Source organism: Aspergillus ochraceoroseus, assembly GCF_002846915.1.
Source record: "Aspergillus ochraceoroseus IBT 24754 chromosome Unknown P175scaffold_3, whole genome shotgun sequence".
Lineage (NCBI taxonomy): Eukaryota > Fungi > Ascomycota > Eurotiomycetes > Eurotiales > Aspergillaceae > Aspergillus > Aspergillus ochraceoroseus.
In genome coordinates, this window is record NW_024468478.1 from 901,130 (window position 1) to 922,705 (window position 21,576).

General features: G+C 49.9%; 11 protein-coding genes across 11 annotated transcripts; 3 read left to right on the forward strand and 8 right to left on the reverse strand.

Moving 5' to 3' along the window:
• Nucleotides 1-43: 43 nt before the first annotated feature.
• Nucleotides 44-1,539, forward strand: P175DRAFT_0500445 (NEDD8-conjugating protein UBC12). Its single transcript, XM_040896959.1, has 5 exons — nt 44-144; nt 215-386; nt 500-590; nt 689-978; nt 1,082-1,539. Exons 2-5 carry the CDS (start codon nt 366-368, stop codon nt 1,232-1,234), a joined length of 555 nt encoding a protein of 184 aa, XP_040752945.1. The 5' UTR covers nt 44-144; nt 215-365; the 3' UTR covers nt 1,235-1,539.
• Nucleotides 1,540-2,085: 546 nt separating this feature from the next.
• P175DRAFT_0434081 (cytochrome c oxidase subunit VIIa) lies at nt 2,086-2,654 on the reverse strand (the record flags this gene model as incomplete). Its single annotated transcript, XM_040893635.1, has 4 exons — nt 2,086-2,165; nt 2,284-2,319; nt 2,470-2,512; nt 2,625-2,654. 4 exons carry the CDS (start codon nt 2,652-2,654, stop codon nt 2,086-2,088), a joined length of 189 nt encoding a protein of 62 aa, XP_040752946.1.
• Nucleotides 2,655-3,129: 475 nt separating this feature from the next.
• On the forward strand, nt 3,130-6,564 carry P175DRAFT_0508514 (uncharacterized protein; the record flags this gene model as incomplete). Its single annotated transcript, XM_040898356.1, has 7 exons — nt 3,130-3,400; nt 3,472-4,236; nt 4,456-4,514; nt 4,596-4,775; nt 4,906-4,938; nt 5,160-5,228; nt 5,344-6,564. The coding sequence occupies 7 exons, from the start codon at nt 3,130-3,132 to the stop codon at nt 6,562-6,564; spliced, it is 2,598 nt and encodes an 865-aa protein (XP_040752947.1).
• A 205-nt stretch (nt 6,565-6,769) lies between these two features.
• Nucleotides 6,770-7,993, reverse strand: P175DRAFT_0434836 (threonine/serine dehydratase; the record flags this gene model as incomplete). Its single annotated transcript, XM_040893693.1, has 2 exons — nt 6,770-7,569; nt 7,657-7,993. The coding sequence occupies 2 exons, from the start codon at nt 7,991-7,993 to the stop codon at nt 6,770-6,772; spliced, it is 1,137 nt and encodes a 378-aa protein (XP_040752948.1).
• Nucleotides 7,994-8,281: 288 nt separating this feature from the next.
• Nucleotides 8,282-9,851, reverse strand: P175DRAFT_0500454 (Ketol-acid reductoisomerase). Its single transcript, XM_040896960.1, has 2 exons — nt 8,486-9,851; nt 8,282-8,420 (listed from the first exon to the last, which is right to left on the reverse strand). Exons 1-2 carry the CDS (start codon nt 9,655-9,657, stop codon nt 8,393-8,395), a joined length of 1,200 nt encoding a protein of 399 aa, XP_040752949.1. The 5' UTR covers nt 9,658-9,851; the 3' UTR covers nt 8,282-8,392.
• An 859-nt stretch (nt 9,852-10,710) lies between these two features.
• P175DRAFT_0435033 (isochorismatase family protein family) lies at nt 10,711-13,203 on the forward strand (the record flags this gene model as incomplete). The annotated part of the gene is made up of 1 exon (XM_040893703.1): nt 10,711-13,203. The coding sequence occupies one exon, from the start codon at nt 10,711-10,713 to the stop codon at nt 13,201-13,203; it is 2,493 nt and encodes an 830-aa protein (XP_040752950.1).
• A 334-nt stretch (nt 13,204-13,537) lies between these two features.
• On the reverse strand, nt 13,538-14,590 carry P175DRAFT_0434170 (enoyl-CoA hydratase/isomerase family protein; the record flags this gene model as incomplete). Its single annotated transcript, XM_040893643.1, has 3 exons — nt 13,538-13,647; nt 13,716-14,377; nt 14,484-14,590. 3 exons carry the CDS (start codon nt 14,588-14,590, stop codon nt 13,538-13,540), a joined length of 879 nt encoding a protein of 292 aa, XP_040752951.1.
• Nucleotides 14,591-14,918: 328 nt separating this feature from the next.
• On the reverse strand, nt 14,919-15,886 carry P175DRAFT_0191011 (Hsp20/alpha crystallin family protein). The gene is made up of 2 exons (XM_040892539.1): nt 15,237-15,886; nt 14,919-15,086 (listed from the first exon to the last, which is right to left on the reverse strand). The coding sequence occupies exon 1, from the start codon at nt 15,773-15,775 to the stop codon at nt 15,257-15,259; it is 519 nt and encodes a 172-aa protein (XP_040752952.1). The 5' UTR covers nt 15,776-15,886; the 3' UTR covers nt 14,919-15,086; nt 15,237-15,256.
• A 518-nt stretch (nt 15,887-16,404) lies between these two features.
• On the reverse strand, nt 16,405-18,163 carry P175DRAFT_0191476 (uncharacterized protein). Its single transcript, XM_040892540.1, has 7 exons — nt 18,000-18,163; nt 17,619-17,940; nt 17,346-17,566; nt 17,161-17,276; nt 16,907-17,088; nt 16,720-16,845; nt 16,405-16,616 (listed from the first exon to the last, which is right to left on the reverse strand). The coding sequence occupies exons 2-6, from the start codon at nt 17,692-17,694 to the stop codon at nt 16,721-16,723; spliced, it is 720 nt and encodes a 239-aa protein (XP_040752953.1). The 5' UTR covers nt 17,695-17,940; nt 18,000-18,163; the 3' UTR covers nt 16,405-16,616; nt 16,720.
• Nucleotides 18,164-18,574: 411 nt separating this feature from the next.
• On the reverse strand, nt 18,575-18,907 carry tfb5 (TFIIH complex subunit TFB5; the record flags this gene model as incomplete). Its single annotated transcript, XM_040899839.1, has 3 exons — nt 18,575-18,622; nt 18,680-18,831; nt 18,889-18,907. The coding sequence occupies 3 exons, from the start codon at nt 18,905-18,907 to the stop codon at nt 18,575-18,577; spliced, it is 219 nt and encodes a 72-aa protein (XP_040752954.1).
• A 177-nt stretch (nt 18,908-19,084) lies between these two features.
• P175DRAFT_0456321 (putative MFS multidrug transporter) lies at nt 19,085-21,243 on the reverse strand. The gene is made up of 6 exons (XM_040894626.1): nt 20,942-21,243; nt 20,789-20,883; nt 20,401-20,724; nt 20,171-20,329; nt 19,752-20,113; nt 19,085-19,694 (listed from the first exon to the last, which is right to left on the reverse strand). The coding sequence occupies exons 1-6, from the start codon at nt 21,111-21,113 to the stop codon at nt 19,148-19,150; spliced, it is 1,659 nt and encodes a 552-aa protein (XP_040752955.1). The 5' UTR covers nt 21,114-21,243; the 3' UTR covers nt 19,085-19,147.
• Nucleotides 21,244-21,576: the final 333 nt, after the last annotated feature.

Consider the following 21,576-nt stretch of genomic DNA (forward strand, 5'->3'; position numbering starts at 1 on the left):
AGTCCGTCAGCTTATGAGTTCTTGCATGCCGTCAGGCCGACGGCTCCACCCGCCGCCCGGTTCCTCCATCTGCCAAGTCCAGGCTCTGGTCTTCGTTCTCTGACTTTCTATACGCAGCCCAGTCTTTTTCCTCTCTTCAACCGTGTAAGTACAAGACTTCATTCATCTGATTCCTGCTTGATAAACGAGTGAGTCTGGCTGACTCAAGTTCCAGTGGCGACGGCCGTTTCCTAGCCACCAAACCCCGCCTTCCTGGATCTCCCCTCCTCCCGCTGGACCCTCTATCGTCCGCGACGCTTCACCACCTCCTTCTCTATACCCCGGAACGCTTTCAGACGGCGCTGTTATTACACCCAGTATTCAAGATGTTGAAAATCTGGTCCATGGTATGAGGCCCTGCGTCTACCTGTTCATTCACAGAGCGACCAACTGAAAGCATAATCCCATCAAAGAACCCCAAAACACAGCTAACGCGGGGATTCCTTGTAAACCAATACAGAAACAACAGCAGCAGCAGGCTGAGAATGCCGAAGGCGCTGCCGGAAAGAAGAAAAAGAAGGTCACTGCAGCCCAGCTGCGTGTGCAGCGCGGTATGTACTCCTTGCTCTTTACCGGGCACCCCCCTGCGTCTTTCTCCGATGCTCAGGCTGCATTCCATCCAGCCTTGCTAACGCCTGCTTTGCTCTAGATCTCCAAGAACTCACCCTCGGAAGCACAATGAAAATGGCCTTCCCTAACCCCGACGACATCCTGAATTTCACCTTGACCATCGCGCCCGATGAGGGCCTCTACAAAGGCGGCTCCTTCCATTTCACTTTCTCCGTTAACCAGAACTTCCCGCACGATCCGCCCAAGGTCAAATGTACCCAGAAGATCTACCATCCGAATATCGACTTGGAAGGGAATGTTTGTTTGAATATTCTCCGGGAGGACTGGAAGCCCGTGTTGAATTTGAATGCCGTTATTGTGGGGATGCAGGTTGGTCTCCCTTTCCTTTATTCACATTCATATACTGGGCTGGGCTTTTTTGTTTTGGGGGGGGAGGGAGGACGGGGGTCATGTTACTGACGCGAGACGATAGTTCCTCTTCCTTGAACCGAATGCCTCCGATCCTCTGAACAAAGAAGCTGCCGAAGACCTACGACAAAACCGAGACTCGTTTAAGCGGAATGTTCGCACAAGCATGGCCGGTGGTAGTGTCCGTGGCGTCCAGTATGAGAATGTGATGCAATAAGTATTGTATTGCCTGATGGGAGGCGGCTCTTTTTTAACGGACGGTTTTATTTCCCGAGAACAGAGATATTGCTTTTTCTCTGTCGAGAACCCCCCTCTAAAAAGTCGAGCGTCTGACGACCGTGCACGAAGGATTCGATTGGGGCTGATTGTGCAAGAAACGGATGGGTGGTTACCTTTGCATCAGCATGGGGATTTCTCCTCATGGTGGTATTTCATCTCACTTTGAATTAATTTTTTAGCGACTGGATAGATTCCCTGATGAATGCAATGAATGGACGAGCTTGCGAGGATGCTCTTTTTCTACATACATACATACATACATACATACATACATATATATATATATATATATTCATATCGTAGGTAAGGTGGTTATTGAAATACTCAGGTAGTGACCGTGAGCGGAGTGGACCGGGTTCCCACGCCCTTTTCATACCAGTTGTTCTGTGTACGTCGAGAGACCTAGGAGGAGACAAGTACGTATCTACGAGAGACAAGTCAAGTAGTACAGCCGCGGATTCGGAGCACAAGTGTATATATACAACTGACAGACAGGCACAAAGGAAACCTAAGCGGTAGTAGATAGGGAGTCTAACATTTCTTTCTCATTTCGTTCTCCATCCCATTGAATAATCAATTAGACAGCCTCCCAGACAAGAAGCCTAGACCAGCCCAGACCAGAACTGAACAGTGTAATGATGACTCGGGCTTTCATTGACGATGTGCCGGAACATATCCTTCCAACGCCACCTCTGTATCTTGACCATCGGTGAACTTCAGAATCGCATTGACATTCGACGAGACTGCGGGTTGACTGGCTAATTGACGAATTGACGTTTCTCGAGGGATCTATGCCTGGCTAGCAGCGCGCTCGGCCTCCAGACGGGTGTAGTAGCTGTCGCGGGCCTGGACGCGGGGGAGGTGGTAGCCTGGTAGAGTCAGAATAATCCAAGGAATAGAGTCATTCTCAATATGGAAAACAGAGAGAGAGAGAGAGAGAGAGAGAGAGAGAGAGAGAGAGAGAGAGGGAGGGAATGGTTGACATACCGTACCACCAGAGGTAGCCGAAAGTGGTACCGAAACCTATATACATATATACCGACGAGAAACCGGTTAGTGTTTGTCCTGGTAAAATGTCCATGTAATCCTATCCCGCAAAGTCGTGGCCGCATTGCACATTTGCCGAGCTTCGCGCGGGTAGGCTGGGAATGATCGCGATGGAAGAGAACTCACCGAAGGCGGTGCTCAGGTCGAGGACCAGGTTGCGGCGGAGCATCTGTATACCCAGGGGGAATTGTTAGTGAAGGTCTTCCTAATCTTCCTACTCTGCCCTTGAAGGGGTTCGTGGGAGTCAAAAGGTCGTTAAGGTGGGGATTTCGGGAACGTACGCCGGTGATGGGGGCGATGGGGGCAGCCATTGCGATGGTTGTATGGCTAATTTAGAGAGAGTGGGAGGATCCAAGAAAGGACGGAGCAGAGAAAAAGGCCTGCTTTGCGTTGGTGGTTTGGAGGTGGAGAGAGGAGAGGAGGAGACGAGTGGTGGATGTTGGACGTCAGGTCGAGGGTGAAGCTTTCCGATCCGGCACGGTACAGTAAGCGACTTGTCGTGAGTGGCCTGACTGGTAGCGGCCAGATGGATTAATCCTACGACAACGGGAGGGAATTGAGGGAGGACTTGATTACACCCATATATTACTCACTATGTACTTACTTTATTCTAGATAATTTTTTGGCGCATATCGGTTTATTCTCCTTGATTCTTCGGCTTGATTTCCACAGCTCACCGGTGCCTCAGGCCGACCTTCTTTACAGTCACGTGAAGCGAGACGGATTTGGTGTTGTCAGTATCGCCGTCCTTGTGTGTCTTCATCACAACATTACCAGCCCACCGCCATGCTCTCCTCTGAGCCAGCCGTTAAGCGGCCATCATCGTCGCTCTCTGAACAGCTGGCTGAGTCTGACACCAAGCGAGTCAAGCATCTATATCATCACCATCACCGTCTCCAGAATGCCATTAATCCAGGTCTGCTGGAACCCGCTATCACCGATGACTCCTACGTCGACCATATGATGAATCGCACTATTGGACAGTCGCTCCGAGACTGTGGATTCGATTTGGCCGATCCCGCCGCGCTTGATAGTTTCCGCAATGCAGCGGAGGAGTGTATGTGATGATACATTTGGATGGAGATCCAGTTGGAGGATGTATGATATTGACTTGGACATTCATGATAGATCTTATGAAGCTCGCGTCGTATGTGCGCATTTCAATGCTCTCGAGTCGCCGTCTACAGCCTATACCCCAGGATTTCGAATACGCCTTGAAGAGACACTCCTTGCCTGTGGACTCACTTCTCCCGCACCTAGAACCACTACCAAAACGTGAACCTGCGGCATCACAGCTACCAAGCCCTCCACCAGAAGAGGAAAACTTCAAAAGTTTACCTTCCCTCGGACCGCAATTAAGTGGTGAAGATGATCGTGTTAGGAGTCCATATATTCCCGCCCATTTCCCCGAGTTCCCTAGCAAACACACCTACCGCCACACACCCGTCTTCACTGAGCGAGAACGAGATCCGCGTAAAATCCGTGAGCAAGCAGCAGAGGATGGACGCCATGGGGAGGAAGCCTTGCGCAAACTCGCACGAGCAGCATATAAAGATAATCAGCTTGGTTCAGCTGGTCGCGACAAGAAAACATGGGGCCGGAGGATGGAGAGTCTGGATAGTATGTTTGAAAAAACCATCAAGGGACTATCCAAGAAGGCTGCGAAGAATTATCTTGCCCCTTCTACTATGGATATCGACTCAGGGGCAGCTCCCGAAACGGAGGCGAAACTAGCCAGGTCCAAAGGGTTGCTTGGTATAGAGTTACCACCTGTTATAAACTGCGAACGAGACCTTTGGCGTCGCAGTGCGATGTCGGGGAGGCGAAGACCGGAGGAAAAACCAGGCGATCCGAAGAACCCCCCGAATATATCGAGAGTTGATGGCTGGGTGCGTACATGAGAGGCATGGGCAGCGGTGACTCGAAACCAACAGCAGCGTGGCGTTTTGGTGTTTTCATTCCCCTATTATTCTTATAGCATATTTGGTACGATACCCATATGAAGCATATTTCAATATCATTCAAGTAACCCGCTCCTATGTCCTGTTTCGTTATGAACATCCAAACTCCAGTCCCTAACTCCGTAAATGCAATGCGATGGACCTGTAGCAGGGATTATGCCTTCATATTATTTTTCGCGTCACGTTCACGCTTTGCATCTTCTTCAGCTTGTCGAATAGGTTCCCATGCGGTCGTCTCAACGGTCAACCCTCCTGCACATCTGAAGAAGAAATCTTAGTTTGGTAACCTAGCACCAACCCCTCCCAGGGAGACATGCCATACCGTCTGAACAATCGCACCACTGGTTTGCAGACTACCACACCAGGCTTTGGGATGCCATCCTGTGGAGGATTACAGGAGTACTGCACCATTTCCAGAAGCTTGCACTTTTCAAGCTCTACCGGACCGCCCTTGCGAAGCTTTTCCTTGAAGTTTCTCGAGACGATGTTGACATGATCTGGAAGGGCAGCGGCGGAGAATACGGGAACGAGGGGCGCCATTGAGCGTGGTTTTTCTTCGGGATAGAATTAGAAGCGGGTATTAAATGCGTGATGCTTTCAGTATAGGTTGGATGTTTGTGGAGAAAGATATGGAGTGAAACGAGATGGTGGATGAAGGATGAAGCGGAACAATTTCTCGGAGCGAAGCTGCCGATTCCACCATCCTCCAAATCCCGTCCGTTCTTCACACGATGGACGGAGTACTCGTTGATTCTACAGTTGTTGCTAGTTATTTGACCTACTGGGCCTCGCCTCATGGATAACATTGCTTGAAATTTGCAATGTTTACTAGATTCGTTAACCCTCGACTGCAAGGCTCCGTCAATGGCCGCCAGTTTCGGGGAAAAGCTGCTGCAGGAGGTGCATGAAGAGGGTCTGGATGAGGTATGTTGATGCTTATGTATCCGGCCTTTGGGGAAAAATAGATAATTTTTGTCCTTGAGAGTCCCGAAAAGACACATTCCTTGGATATTCAAGTGTGCTTACGTATCTCTCTCAGTTACTGCGCGACTTGAGGGCTCTATATTATGAGAATGTAGAGAGTACTCGAACGGGCCGGGCCAGCCAGTTGGGTGTAGCGCCTATTGATGGACTCCTGGAGATATTCATGCCATCGACCGTTCGACCGCCATCTGAGCAGCATATCATAGAGCAGAGCACCCTTCATACGCACTCCGAAGCGCCAATTCAGCCTCTGCTTTATGTCAATCCCACGAATCCTGTCCTAGAGATCTCGAGCACATCGTCCGCAGCTGGAAAATCCCAGTTGATCTACTATTTGACTGCTCTCGCGGTATTGCCGCCCAAATACAGTGGAATCATACTAGGTGGTCATGCTGCTGCCGTCGTCTTCATTGATGCAGATGGTAGATTCGATGCCGAACGCCTGCGAAACATCGCTCGCGGAATCGTCGAGGACAAACTGCGGAAGAAACCCGAAACTACACCTGTGGGTGATATCCCAGGAAGGACCGTTAATCCGACAATGGATCAATGTCTTGAGGCTTTGCTTCTTGCCTCTCTACAACATGTCCACGTATTCCGACCGCAGTCGTCGTTAGCTTTACTTTACACACTACAGTCCCTGGACACGTACCTCCTAGACCTGTCTCGCCATGTGTCAGCCAACCGACGGGTGCACTCTATAATCGTAGACAGCGCCACGGCCTTTTACTGGCAGGACAAACTACAGGATGAAGTCGCACGCACCGAAGACATCGGGCGTCCCATCGATGAACTCGAACGCGAACGGCGAGAGCAAAAAAGCTTTTACCTCGCAGACATGTACGCGGATCTAGTTACTGCCTTGAAGCGGGTGCAGCGACTATTCGACTGTGCTATTATTTATACAAGCACGTCCTTGGCGGGGAAGTCAGTGGGAAAACCCGGAGCACCGTTGGATGCCTATAACCCCCTGGACACGGTTCTCCCAAACATGGTCTCGTTTCGATCTTCTCTCCCTCCCCCTTGGGGGCTGTTTCCAACTCTACGACTTGTTGTCCAGCGGGACATGGTTCGGCCCTTCCCGCCTACGATGAGTATTCGTGACGCCCAGAAGGACGCGCAGATGCGCCACGAAGTTGTCATGCAAGGGAAGTTTGTAGGAAGTGTGAATGGATGGGGGCGAGAAGATTGGCCACGGAGGGTTCTGGAGGGGGTCAAGAGACTTGATGGAGGCCAGTTTGTATTCCAGGTTGGACGAGATGGGGTTACTTTTTAACTGATTTATCCGTTTCTGAGCAAAGTGCGGGGGAATAATCACAGCTTGTCAGCCTGCAATTACAACTTGCGGGTATCGCGTGCTTTTCACTTGTTCCAAGGGTTGGTGCATAGTGCAGTGCATGTTGTGTTATAAATCATTCGGTCTATAACTAGTTCATGTCTATCAGCCCGCGTTCGGTAGATGTATTAGCATGTTCAAGAAATCAGCCAAACAGCTTCCCAATTGCCTCCACAGTAGTATTACCACCGCTAAAGACAACACCGACATCCCACCCCTGTGGAGCCTCCTTCTCAACAAGCCTTCGGAAGTCCTCGTTATACAAGCAAGCCGCCAGGCCAACGACGGCACTCGGCTCCACAAAGACCTTCATGCGCTCCAGCACCAGCCGCATGGCCGCCTTGATCTGCTCCTCCGTCACAGCGAATACACCGGCATGCTTCGTCCGATCCGAAATCACCTCCCAATTCAACAAGCCCACGGGGGTCCGCAACCCATCGGCAATAGTCAACGTCTTCACGGCGTCGACCCGCTTCCCTGCCTGCAGCCCGCGGCAGCAGTCATCCGCGCCTTCGAAACTGGGCTCCGCGCCAAAGACCTTCGTCCCTTTATCCGCGAAGAAGGTCGTCACGCCAGCGTTCAGCCCGCCACCACCAACCGGGGTGATCACGGCATCGATGTCGTTCTTCGCGCACGCATGCACGCTCAACTTGGGCTCCTCGCGCACCGCGCCCGCATACTGCTCGTAGATCTCCAGTGCGGTTGTGCCCTGTCCGCAGATAATGTTGAAGTCATCGTAGGGCGGGACGAGAATTGCCCCCGTGCGCGCCTGCACCTCTGCCACGACAGCTTCGCGCTCGGTACTGGTGGACCCGCTGAGGATCACCTCCGCACCGTGGGACTGTGTCCCCGCAATTTTCGAGGGAGTGCTGATGCGAGGCATGACGATGTAAGCGGGGATGTTGAGGGTTGATGCGGCGAGGGCGAGAGCCTGGGCGTGGTTTCCTTTTTAGGCGAGAGAGAGAGAGAGAGAGAGAGGGAATTAGCTTCCCCCTTCATTCCATTCCGGGGGTTTTGGGTGAAGTGACAAACCGGAACTATGTGTGGTCACTCCCTTCTCTCTTACTGCGTCCTCGCCGCGCTCCTCGATCAGTCGGAGCAACGCATGAAAGGCCCCGCGGGCCTTGAATGCTCCAATGCGCTGGTAGTTTTCGCATTTGAAGAAGAAGTTGATCGTGGGCTGGGCGGGGGGTTGGCCTTCAAAGGGGGTTCCGACCAGAGCGTCAGGCGACTGCGGTGTCGAGGCGATCTTGTTGAGGGTTTGGCAGGTGAGGAGCGGGGTGCGATGGATGTACGGCTGGATGATGCTGTACGCAGCGTGCACGGCGTCCGGCGTGAGGGATTGTGCGGCGACGGAGGGGTTGGTCATTTTGACTTGATATTTGGCTCAGGATAGATAGATATGATACTTTAATACTTTGTACTGAGAGAGTTGATTTCCAAGACAGCTTGTTGTTCCTAGATCGGAGAGTGAGTCAGTACTACAAATATAAGGAGCTAAAGAGCTGGACCGAGGGAGTCGGAATCGGAGCCCGCCGTTGATCCATTGAATTCCGAGCCGAGTGGACTAGTAACCACTATCAATGAATGATCTCTCGCGTGGAAATCTTTTAGTACCCTTGGGATACCTGGTTGGTTATACAGGTGGATTCGTTGCTGCAAGGAAATGGATTCAATTCCAATATTATTATCTAACAAACATAAATGAAATCAATTCATGGTACATTCGTAACTTTTCCCAACCCAGGATTGAACACAACTCATTAATTTATTTCTTGCTCTCAGGGCGGAGAGAACTAGTCATTTGTTAGCATCACTATTCATGCAGTAAAAAGGTTGGGAGGGAAAAAAAAAAGCTTACCGAACAGCCTTTCCGGCGCGCCAGATCTCGAGATCACGGATGTCCTGCATCTCCTTCTCGTACTTCTCGCGGTAATCCTTCTGGGAGTTGTATTCCAGAGAGCGCTTGGTCTCGCTGCCGTTGTGCACGCTGTCGTAGAGGTCGTTGAAGACGGGCTTCAGGGTGTCCTTGAAGCGGCTGGACCAGTCGATGGCACCACGGCGGGCGGTGGTGGAGCAGGCAGCGTACATCCAGTCCATACCGTTGGCACCAATCAGAGGGTAGAGGGACTGAGTGGCCTCCTCGACGGTCTCGTTGAAGGCCTCAGAGGGGCTGTGGCCACGCTCACGGAGAACCTCGTACTGGGCAAGGAACATACCGTGGATACCACCCATGAGACAGCCACGCTCACCGTAGAGATCGGAGTAGACCTCCTTCTCGAAGGTGGTCTCGTACAGGTAGCCAGAACCGACAGCGACACCCATGGCAATGGCCTTCTCCTTGGCGTTGCCAGTCACATCCTGGTAAACGGCAATTGAGGAGTTGATACCACGGCCCTCACGGAAGAGGGAGCGGACGGTACGGCCGGAACCCTTGGGGGCGACGAGGATGACATCAACATCGGTGGGGACCTCGACCTTGGTGAGGTCCTTGAAAACGGGGGAGAAACCGTGGGAGAAGTAGAGGGTCTTGCCCTTGGTGATGAGGGGCTTCAGAGTGGGCCAGGTCTCAGACTGAGCGGCATCGGAGAGCAGGTTCATGACGATGGTACCCTTCTGGACGGCCTCGGTAACATCGAACAGGTTCTTGCCTGGAACCCAGCCGTCCTGAATGGCCTCCTTCCAGGAAGCACCATCCTTACGGACACCAACAATGACGTTGAGGCCCTGGTCACGCAGGTTCAGACCCTGACCGTGACCCTGGGAACCGTAACCAATGAGAGCCAGAGTGTCATTCTTGAAGTACTCCTGGAGCTTCTCACGGGGCCAGTCCTCACGCTCATAAACAGTCTCCTGGGTATCAGCGAAGGTGATGGTCTTGACGCCACGGACGGGGACGGAGGGGATTGAGACACGGGGGACAGCAGCAGCAGCCTTTGCCAGAGAGGGCCGGGGGAGAGCGGCGGAGACGACGGACCGGGGGGCGGCGACACGGGCCACACGGAGGGCACGGGGAAGACCACGAGAAGCCATTGTGAAAGAAGGGGGGGGGGGATTGATGGAGGGGAGAGGGGATTGAAGGGAATTGAATAAAAGGTTGAGAGTGATGAGGAAGAGAAAGAAGGAAGAAAAGTCCAACCTGGCAACGAGGAGCAGACAAGATTATAAAGTCGTCGCTGGGGTCAGCCTGGTTGCTGGGCAGGCACGTGATCCCGGAGTTGGTCGTGGGCTCCCCGGCCGATGTCGGATTACGAAACATGATTCGGAGAATTATATCAATTAGTTAACTAAAGGTTGTTACAATAATGCATTATTAGGATGGATTTCATTCAAGAGTGCTTGTCAACTAGAATTCTATTGGAATTGCTGTACTCCGTAGAGTCTGTGTGCATTCCTTCCGGACAACTTTGGACGACTCCGGAGTTCTTGGAGCGCAAAGTAAGTAACTATTTAGTATTCTTATTAGTTAACTAGTTAGTTACAAAGTACTCCGTACTCCGTACAGACTACAGAGTATGACTCTTACTCAGGATCTCAACCGTGGATTCAAAAATGGATCTCCAGCTCTCGAAACGCGGAGACCAAGGTATGCCTTACTGCCTGAGGTGTCACTAACTCCATCCACGGGAGTTACGGATAGTTCCCTAGATATGGAGTACAAGCCTACAAGGTACTAATTACTATGTAGATGTAGACAATCTCTCTTTATTGACTTCATTACTTTGACCTTTCTTCCCAAAGTACTCCGTAGACGACAAACGAAGGAAAGAGAGACGCGCACTCAGTTGCCACGTGATCCTTTTCAACCATCTGGTACTTTTGACCAGCTCCATTATAACAATAGTACACTTAAGACTCACTCCCTCCCTCAGCCAGCATCTCGCATCTTTTAGCCCACCGTCAATTCTTATTCTTATTCTTATTCTTATCCTGCAGCTTCCCCCCCCCTGCTCCCTTTCGCAACCTTTTTCCGCCCTTGCCCTCGTCTCCAACCACCCTTCCCCCGGTTCCTTGACTGTTGGACCTCGAATTTCAACTATCTATCGCTTACCTTCCCCTTCCTAACTTGACCATGTGCAGACAAGAATGAATCTCTTTTCCGCTCTCGGAGCTCTGCCTAAAATCCAGACCCGAAAAGCCCTCATTTTGCTCGACTTCCAGAACGACTTCGTCCGGGACACGGGAGCTCTCTACGTCCCCAACACACAGGATTTTCTTGACTCACTTTCTCAGCTCACTAATGTCTTTCGTCGCACTGGGGATGTTGTTTGGGTTCGCTCGTATTATGAGTCACGTAGACAGCTGATCGGCCCAGATGGCCAAAGCCTTGTGGTTTTAAATCGCACGGAGGAAGATACTAGAAGCAAGCAATTACCACATGATGAGCCCGAGGGGCCTATTCATGAGGAAGCCTTTCTTTCAACTGAGTCACCACGCTGTTGCCTTCCGCACTCGGCTGGCGTCCAGTTCCCCGCTCCCGTTCTTGCCGCAATAAATGCCGGCTCAGATACGTTGATCGAGAAATCCGAGTATTCTGCCTTGCAATCCTCGGGTTTAGTCTTGTCCTTGCGCACGCGGTTTGTCACCGAACTGTATCTCTGTGGCTCCCTCTCCAATACTTCTGTGCACGCTACCGTGCTCGACGCTGTCCGTCACGGTTTCTCCGTCACCTTGATCGAAGATTGTCTTGGATATCGTAACTTTTCCCGTCACGAAGAAGCCATGCGATGCATGGCAGATATTTACGGAGCGAATGGTATTACCTCTCAGGAGCTTCTGGAAGAACTGGATTGGCAGGAAACCGATTGCATTGCCCGGAAGGGTGAGCCCCGGCCCGCACGGCCGATAGCTCCCGCTGGCATCGAGGGGGTTATGGAAGAACTTGAAGTCAAACCGGATCTTAGAGCGAGTCCTGAGCGAGATAGCCCTAAGGTTTCTTCAGCAGGTGCGAGACGCCGTAGAATTGCCGACCTTTTGGCTGAACTGCCTGACGACGAAGGACACCTCCTGGAGCTCACAAATTTGACCCGTACACGAAATATGTCGCGATACGCACCACCGCCTGGCGATGCGCAAACGTCCGAATTAGGAGACAAACTGGTTCGCACAAAGGTACGCCGCACGAAACGACCCGATACCAGGGGCGAGCCATCTTCATCCCGAGGGGAGCATCGCCGAAGCAGGAAACCGAAACAAGCACAGGATATTTGCCGACCGGGCGACGTCATTGGGGAAGGCGACTCTCGGATTGTCTACGATTTAGACCTGCCAGAGAATGCATTTGAGCGGATCCGTGACGAAGTGGCCTGGCAAAAGATGTACCACATGTCTGGCCAAGTGCCGCGTCTAGTTGCTGTCCAGGGGAAACCTTCCCCTGATGGTTCAATCCCAATATATCGCCACCCTGCGGATGAATCCCCCCCACTGCAGCCTTTCACACAGACAGTGGATCAGGTGCGCCTGATCGTGGAACGTATTCTTGACCACCCCCTGAATCATGTTCTGGTCCAGCTTTATCGTGATGGACAGGATCGAATATCCGACCACTCCGACAAGACACTTGATATCGTCCGTGGCTCATCGATTTGTAACGTCAGCCTCGGAGCTCAGCGTGTTATGATCCTCCGTGCCAAAGGCTCCGAAAATGAAGAGGGATCTGGTAGGGTCACTCAGCGCGTGCCCATGCCGCACGAATCGCTTTTTGTCCTGGGAGAGAAGACCAATACTCGTTGGCTTCATGGCATAAAGTCGGATAAGCGCCAGGGCTCAGAGAAGTCGGTAGAAGAGCGCGCATATGATGGCCAAAGAATTTCACTTACCTTTCGACACATTGGTACCTTCCTGGACCCAGCTGGCGATACTATTTGGGGCCAGGGCGCTGTGTCAAAACTCCAAGAGAAAGCTAATCCTGTGATCCATGGGAATCCCGAAGCAACAGAACGACTTATTCGTGCGTTTGGAGAAGAGAATCGTGCCATTGAATTTGACTGGAATGCCGTTTATGGTGGTGGCTTTGACGTGGTCAACTTCGTTACCCCCAGTACCGCAAAGCTGGCTTTGGGCCAGGACGAGATGGCTAATCTACGCGTTCAGCTCTGTTTGAGTGAGAATGGCATTAGATACGATCTTACACCCCTTGGTGCTGTGCACTCTAAGATAGAAGGGAATGCATTCCCACTGTATATTGACTCTGACGGGACTGAGGTTGCTGGTGATATTAAGATCATGACTTATCTGGCGAAGCGAGCTCCAGAGACGGTGCGGCCTGGTCTAGATGTGCTTCAGGGGGGCGATCGGCTCTCTGACATCGATGACCTGCTGGCCAAATGGCGTGAACGCCAGAAAAGCCACGGAGAAATTTCGGATGAATTAGGCCCTTGGGAAGAAGATCTTCACGGGCAGCATTATCTGGGAGGAACTATGTTTGGAATTGACGATTGTTCCTTATGGCCGGTCCTGAGGGAAATTGTTCTGGATAATGGGCCTTTTTCGGAGAAGGATTATCCCAACTTATCCCAGTACTACAACCGTGTTGCTAAGCGCGGCATGGTCAAAGCTGTCCTTGAGGAAATGAAGTGATTTTTGTCATCGGAGCTGATCACAAATGTAAGAAAATCCAACTAACACCTACTACCCTTACAATATACCGAAAGGACTTGGACATTTGTCTCGGGATCATGTTTTTTTTTATCGTGTGGAATCATAAATATATGATATTTTCTGTCTTTTACTTTGGATAGTGTCTCTTGTGAATAGTTACTTGATACCCCACTCAGACTGGATGTTTTTTTTTTTCTATTGCCTACCTGCCCGTTTACCAGACATTATTGTGTCCAAATTCAATGACCACGTAGCCATGATGGAATCCCGCCAGGTACACTGTGAACGGAACTAAGCTGTATATACAGTCTAACTAAAGCTTCTCAAATGTCGGCTTCCGTTTCTGAATCCCTGATAGCAACGCTGCAGAGACATCCTTGGTCTGCACCGCCGCACTGTTCCAGATAGCTGTATATCGGAGGCCTGTTTCCAGATGAGCAACCATGAACCGAACAAAAGAAAAGAAAGGGAATGAATGACCATGGGCTTACCGTCCTGCACCGTATGATCCCGCGACCAATTCAACAACTCCTTGGTCCCCTGAACGGCAACCGGACTCTTACTCGCGATCAACGCAGCCAAGTCCACGGCCCCCCGAACAGCCTCTGCCTTATTCTCAAACACCCGACTCACAAACCCAACCCGCTGGGCCTCCTCCGCCCCAAACATCCGCGCCGTCAACGCCACCTCCTTGACCCAGCCGAAATCCCCCACGATCTTCGGCAACCGGCTCAACGTCCCAACATCCGCCGCAAGCCCGATATCCACCTCCTTCACGGCGAACTTGGCGTCCCGCGCACAAAGCCGCACGTCGCATGCTGAGCTCAGGTCGATTGCGAGCCCGAGCGAGAAGCCATGCATGGCCACGATCACGGGTTTCTCGCACCGCTCGACGGCCGTAATGCAGTCTTGGAATGAGGCGATGTGGCGACGTAGATGGGCGGCTTTTCGGGCGGCGTCGGGGGCGCTCCTGTTGTTGTTGTTGTTGTTGTCGTCGTCGTCGTCGTCGCTATCAGAGAATAACTCCTGCGATGCGGCTTTGACGTCGAGTCCGGCTGTGAAGGCTTTGTCTCCTGCGCCGGTGAGGACTATTGCTCGAACGGAGGGATCTATGGATAGTTGGTTGAAGAGTTGGCCGAGTTCAATCCACATTCTTTTTTTTTTTTTTTTGCCCCCCTCAGTATGTTAGTAGGGTTTCTTTCCTTTTCTTCCAAACAAAAAAAAAAAAAAAAAAAACCAGGTAAGGGGGGGTATAATACGCTTCGAAGAAAGCGTTCAGCTGGGCTGCACGGTTGATTTCCACATGAGCAACATATTGCTGTGGGAATTGGACATTGAAGTGCTTGTATGCGTAGGCTTCTTTCATGATGGGTGTAGTTATATAGATACTAGTGGTTTCTATTTGAGAGTCGCTTTGTGTTGTGTTGCAGTCAGTGTATATATAGAGCGTAAATAATGCAAGGAGCGAGGCTGGCAGCCGAGGTTAGAAGTGAAAGTGGGTGGAGATGATGGCAATTTTGACTTGCTGCAGATACATACAGATACCACAAAGGTTCCAGGATATAGTAATATATTCGGATTTTTATAGCGTCGTCATCTCCGTGATGCTGGAGAATATAGTTATCTCCCTTGCGGAGGAGGTGGTGTTGGATTGAGCTCGCTCAGATGAAGCTATTCTTGGTCGTTAGCTTCACGTGCCTCGGCTCAGTTTCTCACGCTTCTTACGATTAGTTAATTGATTACTATTCATATTAAAAATAGGAATGTATTAAGCTACATACATCCGATCATAATATGGATTATTTATACGATGTTTATTTGTACTGAATGGAGGAAGTTGTAGGCACTATGATGTCATTCTCCTAGTACCTTATCAAATCAACACAACTATTATTCAGGATAATTATGATACAAGGTAAAGAAAACAGATCCACACAATTCAAAACTCCCCCAGACCGATAAATAACAAAGTTGCACTCGGAAAAAAAAGAAAAAAAAAATAGGATTCGTACTGGTGTTGGGCTGGCTCCCCTTACTGAATGGTAATCTTCTTCAAGCTCGGGGCCGCCGCCTTAGGAACCGAAACAGACAGAATGCCGTTCTTCAGATTAGCCTTGACATTGTCCTGGTTGACGCGAGTCGGGAAGTTGAAGGTGCGCTGGAACTCTCCCACAGAGCGCTCGCTGACCCAGAAGCGTGGCTTGTTCCCGCTGGTCCGGATAACTTCGCTGCTTTTGCCCTGGGCTTCTTCTTCTTCTTCTTCTTCTTCTGCTTCGGGGGGAGCTTCGGCGTGGTATTCACGTTCGGAGTGGCCCTTGATCACGAGAGTCTGCGGGTCGGTAAATTCGATGTCAATGTCGTTCTGGGCGATGCCAGGGAGTTCGCCATCCAGGTGGTAGGTATCTTCGGTCTCGCGGACATCGAAGCGCGGCGCAAAGGTGCGCACCGCAGTAGGTTGGCCTCTGCTTGAGCGGTGGACATCGTAGTCGTCCAGGAGGCGGAAGAGAGGAGAGAAGTCTCCGGCAGTGGGCATGGATCGGAAGAGAGACATTTTGGTTGAATTTGGACTGAGAGTCAAGTATGATTTGAGTAGCGAGGTTTGAATTAATCACTAGCTAAAGAGCTTGTGTTTGATGAGTTATCTCGGAGTTTGTCTGGTTGGGTGATTGTGATGGCGATGAAGGGGACAGACAGATGAGAGTTTGGGAGCTCTTATATAACCCCCTGGACACATTTCGAGAAGCTCCCATGATGTCGACGTCGGTTAATCGAGATGTCACGCAACGGTTCTAGAAAATGCTTGATATATCGCGACATTTCGAGCAAAGAGTGGTTGAACCGTCGTGGGAAGCGCTGGAGATTTCTCGGGCATTCGATGCCATCACGTGATACCAGCCACTGTCGCCATTTACCTCTTCTGCATTCCACGGTGCTTTTCCATTGGCATTTCCATCCTGATTTGATGTAATCTTTACATTAAAGGCGTCCACTCGAACTGGTTACTTTTGAGAAGTACACGTCCGGTTGGCTACCAGAATTTGATCGGGCGGGGAATATCCGCCCAGAGGCATCGAGGTCATTCCACCATGATATCTCTTCAGGCCACCTTTCTTGTTTGGTGGTAACTCCCGGCTTAGGGTGAGTATCCCCGGGTAGTTCTTTCTTGCAGCTGTGCTAATTTAAATTTAGAATCTTGTTTCTTCCCGTAAGCTCTTCCACGTTAGCTTCGAAGAGGTTCTAACTTTCGTCTGGCTCGGTCTCTTGTTTGTCATTGTGTGGGATTTGGCTCTCCCTGTGTTAACGCGCTGGTCGGGACGGGGATATTAACTGTGGCATAGAACGTCCAGATAGTATATTGGAATATCTGGTACTTGAAAATCGATATTATATAGCTTTACATGTCGAGTTGTGGGATGAAAGATACATTTTTATCCTTTTGGACACCCGATCCTCCATGATACTTAAGAAATTGTCCAGGAAAATGCCAACTTTTACTCTACAGCTTGTCAAAAGCCTCCACTGCAGCTTCAGCGGTAGCATGAGCACTAGCAGGGTTGGCGCCAGTCACCAGGCGTCTATCGGTGATAGTGAATACGTCCCACGGTCCAGGAGGTGAAATGTCTGCGCATCTCTTTATTAGTATCAATGGCCTAGGGCATGAAACGTCAAGGCACAAACAAACATGTAGCTCCAGAGGCCGCAGCGGAAGCTTCAATGGTAGGTCGGTTCCAGCTCTTGATAGTATCAAGGACACCTTCCTCTTCCTCGCCGCGAGTGGTGAACTCGGTGACTTGGCAGGAATCAATGATGGGTTTCCCTGTGCTGGAGTCAATGATTCCGGGGAAAATAGCGCCCCCATGGCACCTGTGTATATTTGTTACCATTGTAGCTTTTTATGCATATAGTCGGCCAGTCGCTTTTGGGAAGGGAGCTTACACGGCTGATACAATTCCGTCATCAGCATAGATCCTGGATGCAATAGCTTGTAGGCCTCTAGCATCTGGGTAGTCGATCAAGGACGCATGACCGGCAGACGCAAAGAATAGTCCATACTGAAGAGGTCAGGTCAGCCAAGTCTGTCTCTGGCCCAGGTAAATAATGTGCGGAACAGCTAGTCTCACGCTAGATGGATTGACATCACTTGGCTTATATAAATGATCAAGCTTTGAGCGGAATTCACTCGAGTGATCTTCCCAAACAGCGCGGTCTTCATCGTCCAGCCAGTCTTTCTGCTGGGACAGCCAATCGGCCTGGTAGGTTCCGGTTTCGGAAACCAGATCAACATCGAAGCCTGCTTGACGGAAGACGTTAAATGGGTGCAAGGCTTCAGTGATGAAGAGGCCTGTTTGAATGTGAGCAGTTGTTCTTTAGTTACAGACGGTGGTCGTGAGTACCTGTCTCCTTGCCCTCTGGGTAAAGTGGGGCGTGTGCAGAGGTGATAGCAATGACTGCTTTGCGAGCTGGAGACATTGTGATTCTAGATGAGATTATATTTCAGAATATGCAATGGGATTAGGATAAGAAATGAATTGATAATTTCGGTTTGTACCAGGTAGTTATACTCCGGTAGCTAGCCACTGATCCCATGATGTCATAGGTCATGACATGTGCTGGGTCCGTTCATGAGTTAAGATTTCTTAATGTAAATACATCTCACATTGAGGATCTTTAGAAGATTTGAAGAGTTCAAGAGTTTATAAAGTTGGCATTTTTATACTAGAAAACAAATATTAGAACAAACTTTCTAATTTACCTCTCTCTGTCAGTGTGCCAACCTATGCCGGGAGTGATTCTGTTCTGAAGCCCAACCTAAACCACCTATTTGTCGATCATTTTCAGCTGTATCCCATGATTATTTATGCTAAGCGAGCTTATTTGATGTTCGAGAAATAGCCATCGTTATTTGCGACGGATTGAAGTGGACTTAATCCGTGTTCGGTAACCAGGATAGACCACGCCCTATTCTATAACATCTCATAAGATCAGAGAAGACACCCGGGTGACACGTGTGTTAGGGCGAATAGATGTCTGGTATTTGCAGCTGATTGCTGTAACACGGGGGAGAAAACGATCACCGCAAGAACTTATAGTTTGGTGAAAACAGCTGCTGACCGTAGTCATTGGGACTCTGTTCTGGAATCGTGTGCGCGGAATTAAGATGTCATGGATCGATACCCAGCAAAAATCGAGCTGTCAACAGGGTCGACGAGAATAGTCTTGTTTCGCCATCCTTCACAAGGCGGTGCCGCGACCAGCATACAGTCGAAGCGTATCAATCGGTCGGGAATAGGAGAGCGAGACGGAGGAGGGGGAAAAAAAAATGAAGATTTCGGCGGGGTTTCCGCCAAGTTTATTCAGATTCGGATTCTTCAGGCTGCATAACTTTCTCGTCAAGCTCCTATCATGTTATTAGCGAGAGTCACTGCTAACCCAGAATGTTGCATTGGGTTCTCACCCTCCCTAGTCGTGCTTTGAGGTTCTGCAATTGACTTTCCTTGATCACCAGATGGCGGTCGTCATCCAAGTCTTCCACGATGTAGTCATGTCTCTCTTCGTCGTATTTTAATATGATGGCTTTGACTGACGGATCGCATTCGATGAGCACTCCTATCCGATGGTTAGCGTTTGCCAGGCTGAGGAAGCCCTTGAAGACCATAATCTTACCTCGAACGGCGCGGGGCATGATGGTTGCAGTGAATGAAGCGGACGGCAGAAAGAGAGGGCTGAAAAAAATAGGCTAATGGATAGAAAGCAATATCTGTCTTGTGGATGAGGTTGTTTTGGATGGGGACGAACTCGATGACGGGGAAATGCACTGCCAAGATTCTAAGGCACCAAGGCACCAAGGCATCATTTCATAGTGATGTATAATTCTTGTTATATAGTTATAGTACATGACATGAACATGCGATAAGAATGTCTGCTAGTCTTCGTGAAGAGGGCTTTCCTCCTCTACACTGTTGTCCTCCTCTTGTGGAGGCGTCCAGCCTGTTCCTGCTTGAGCGACAGTTGCCAGTAGTATGATCACAAAGCCCCCCAAAAGAAGCATTTTAATGGCGCGTTCATAACTTTCCATCGCAACCTCTCTATCTACGCTATCCAGCTTTCTTATTAACGCTGGACTCCCGAGGAGTTTGTGGATAATTTCCTCTTTGCCGGAGAGACCTTGCTTCGCGTACCCTGTCTCCAAGCCGTTCTTTAATTCACGTTGAAAGAACCCTCCACCTATGGCTGATCCAAAACTACCCGCGAATCCTCGGGACATGCCCATTAGCGCGGTCACAATGTAATGAACCTCTGGTTTCGTGAGGTGGAGGATGTGGGCAAAGGTATAGTTCATTGACGCGCCAATTATGAAACCGTTGAAGAACGTGGCGCCAATATAGCCGACAGCGGGAGATGTCTGCGTAGAAAGCGCGAAGAGTAATAGGGTTGAGATGGCGAAGAGAAGATAGACAATGACATTAGACCTATAACGGGGACTTCGCTTAGCTTTTGGAAGGAGATGATTTCCGGGGAAAGCTCACAGGTAATAGCTTTGTCCATGGTGAATATGCGTCCACCCGACGACCAAGCCTCCAAGTCCGAAACCTGCATTCGTTGGCATTAAGATTAACCCAGCAGATGCGGGAGACCAGCCCCGGACTGCCATGGCGTAGACGGGAGAATAAAAAAGAACCCCCCAGCGGGCCGTCATTGCAGCTAGTGCAGCGAAGCAGGAAAGCAAGACGCTCCGGGTTTTAATCACCTCGATCGGAACGATAGGCTCAGAGGCGTATTTGGACTCGATAACCCAGAAGGCAGCGAAAAATACAAAACAAAGCAGTATCGGTGTGATCAGGATTTGCGGAGAAGCAAGGCTAAATAGCAGAAGAAAGATACATGCCGTCTAATAAAGATCAGATTAGGCAATAATATAGACTCGTAGTTGTATTCAAATGCTTACCAAAGTTAATGCACCTGCGTAGTCCACTTTTTTCAATTTTTGGAGGAAAGTACTTGTTTTCGATTCGCCAGATTCAAAGTGAGGATGGGAAGGAATGGCAAAGAACAGAATTGGCCCGAGAACCACAGTGATAGGTGCTTGGACCCAGAAAATGAGACGCTGGGATATCTGGGTTAGCATACTACGCTACAGAACTGGGTATTTTGGCATCAGAGCGGGATGGGGCATACCCATCCATATGTTGGAGTTATCAGGCCAGCCAAAACAGCTCCGGATGAAACCCCGAGGGTCATCCCCAGGTTCACTAGGCCAATAAATATAGCCCGTCTTCTTGTACTGATCAAGTCAAGGGTCAAAATGATTCCGGTGATCAGAAGGCCACCAGCGCCAAAACCGCTGAGAGCTCGACCCAGAAGAAAAACTGATAGGTTCGGAGCCGAGGCAGTGACGAAAAGACCAATTGATAGGATCATGCAGGAGAACAGAACGTAGATCCGAGGCGTAAATATTTGGGTGAGTCGTCCGGCTAAAGGAGTGACGCTGGACATGGCAATCTTTCAGGGCACGGTCAGGTCTGAGATTTCTCATCCTAGCACGCAATTGGAGATAGAATATTACCATGTAAGCAGAATTAAACCATGTGGTTTCCTCAAAAGCATCCAGATCATCCGCAATTTCAGATTGCGCCGTTGTCATCATTGACATGTTGGTAGCTATACCAAGTCTTAGTACATGTTGAGTGCGATCTCCCGACAAGTTGAGGTACGCTACCTTGGATAAATACCAAAAGCCCCATGGTGAGGAGAATTGCCAATCCTCTTCTCACCGACACAGGAACCGGGGCTGTAGAACTGATGGACTCACGCCTCAGGAGCGGCGTTTCCTCGTCTGCCAATGCCTCCGCGAGTAGGGGATCCGTGACGGGCTGCCTACTGGTAGGCATTCTGGTAGATAATGCTGCTCTTTACCGGGCTGGATACGTAAAGACCTGAAAAAAGAAAAACAGGAAGCCAATACAGGATGAACCCCCATGTGGTGAAGGAATTGAGAGCAAGAAATGACGGGGGACCAGAGTTGACACTCGCAATGTAATGCTTGGCTCAACCAGTGGTTTGTGCATTTATAATCAAAGTCCCTAACTAACTAACTAACTAACTAACTAGTTAACTTAATTAATAGTTGCCTAGATAGTCAATAGTTAACTAGATGATATGTATTCAGATAGCCTTCTCATATCAGTCAGAATTCATACTGGGAATTATCCTGGATTTACTAGCATGACTCCGTAGTATACCTAGGTATGACAACATATATAGTATACTTTATCAGCAGGTCAATTGATTTCCTTTCCTTTCCCTCATCCTCAGCATCTGCTGTCATTTAGTTTATTGATTTGAAAAAACATG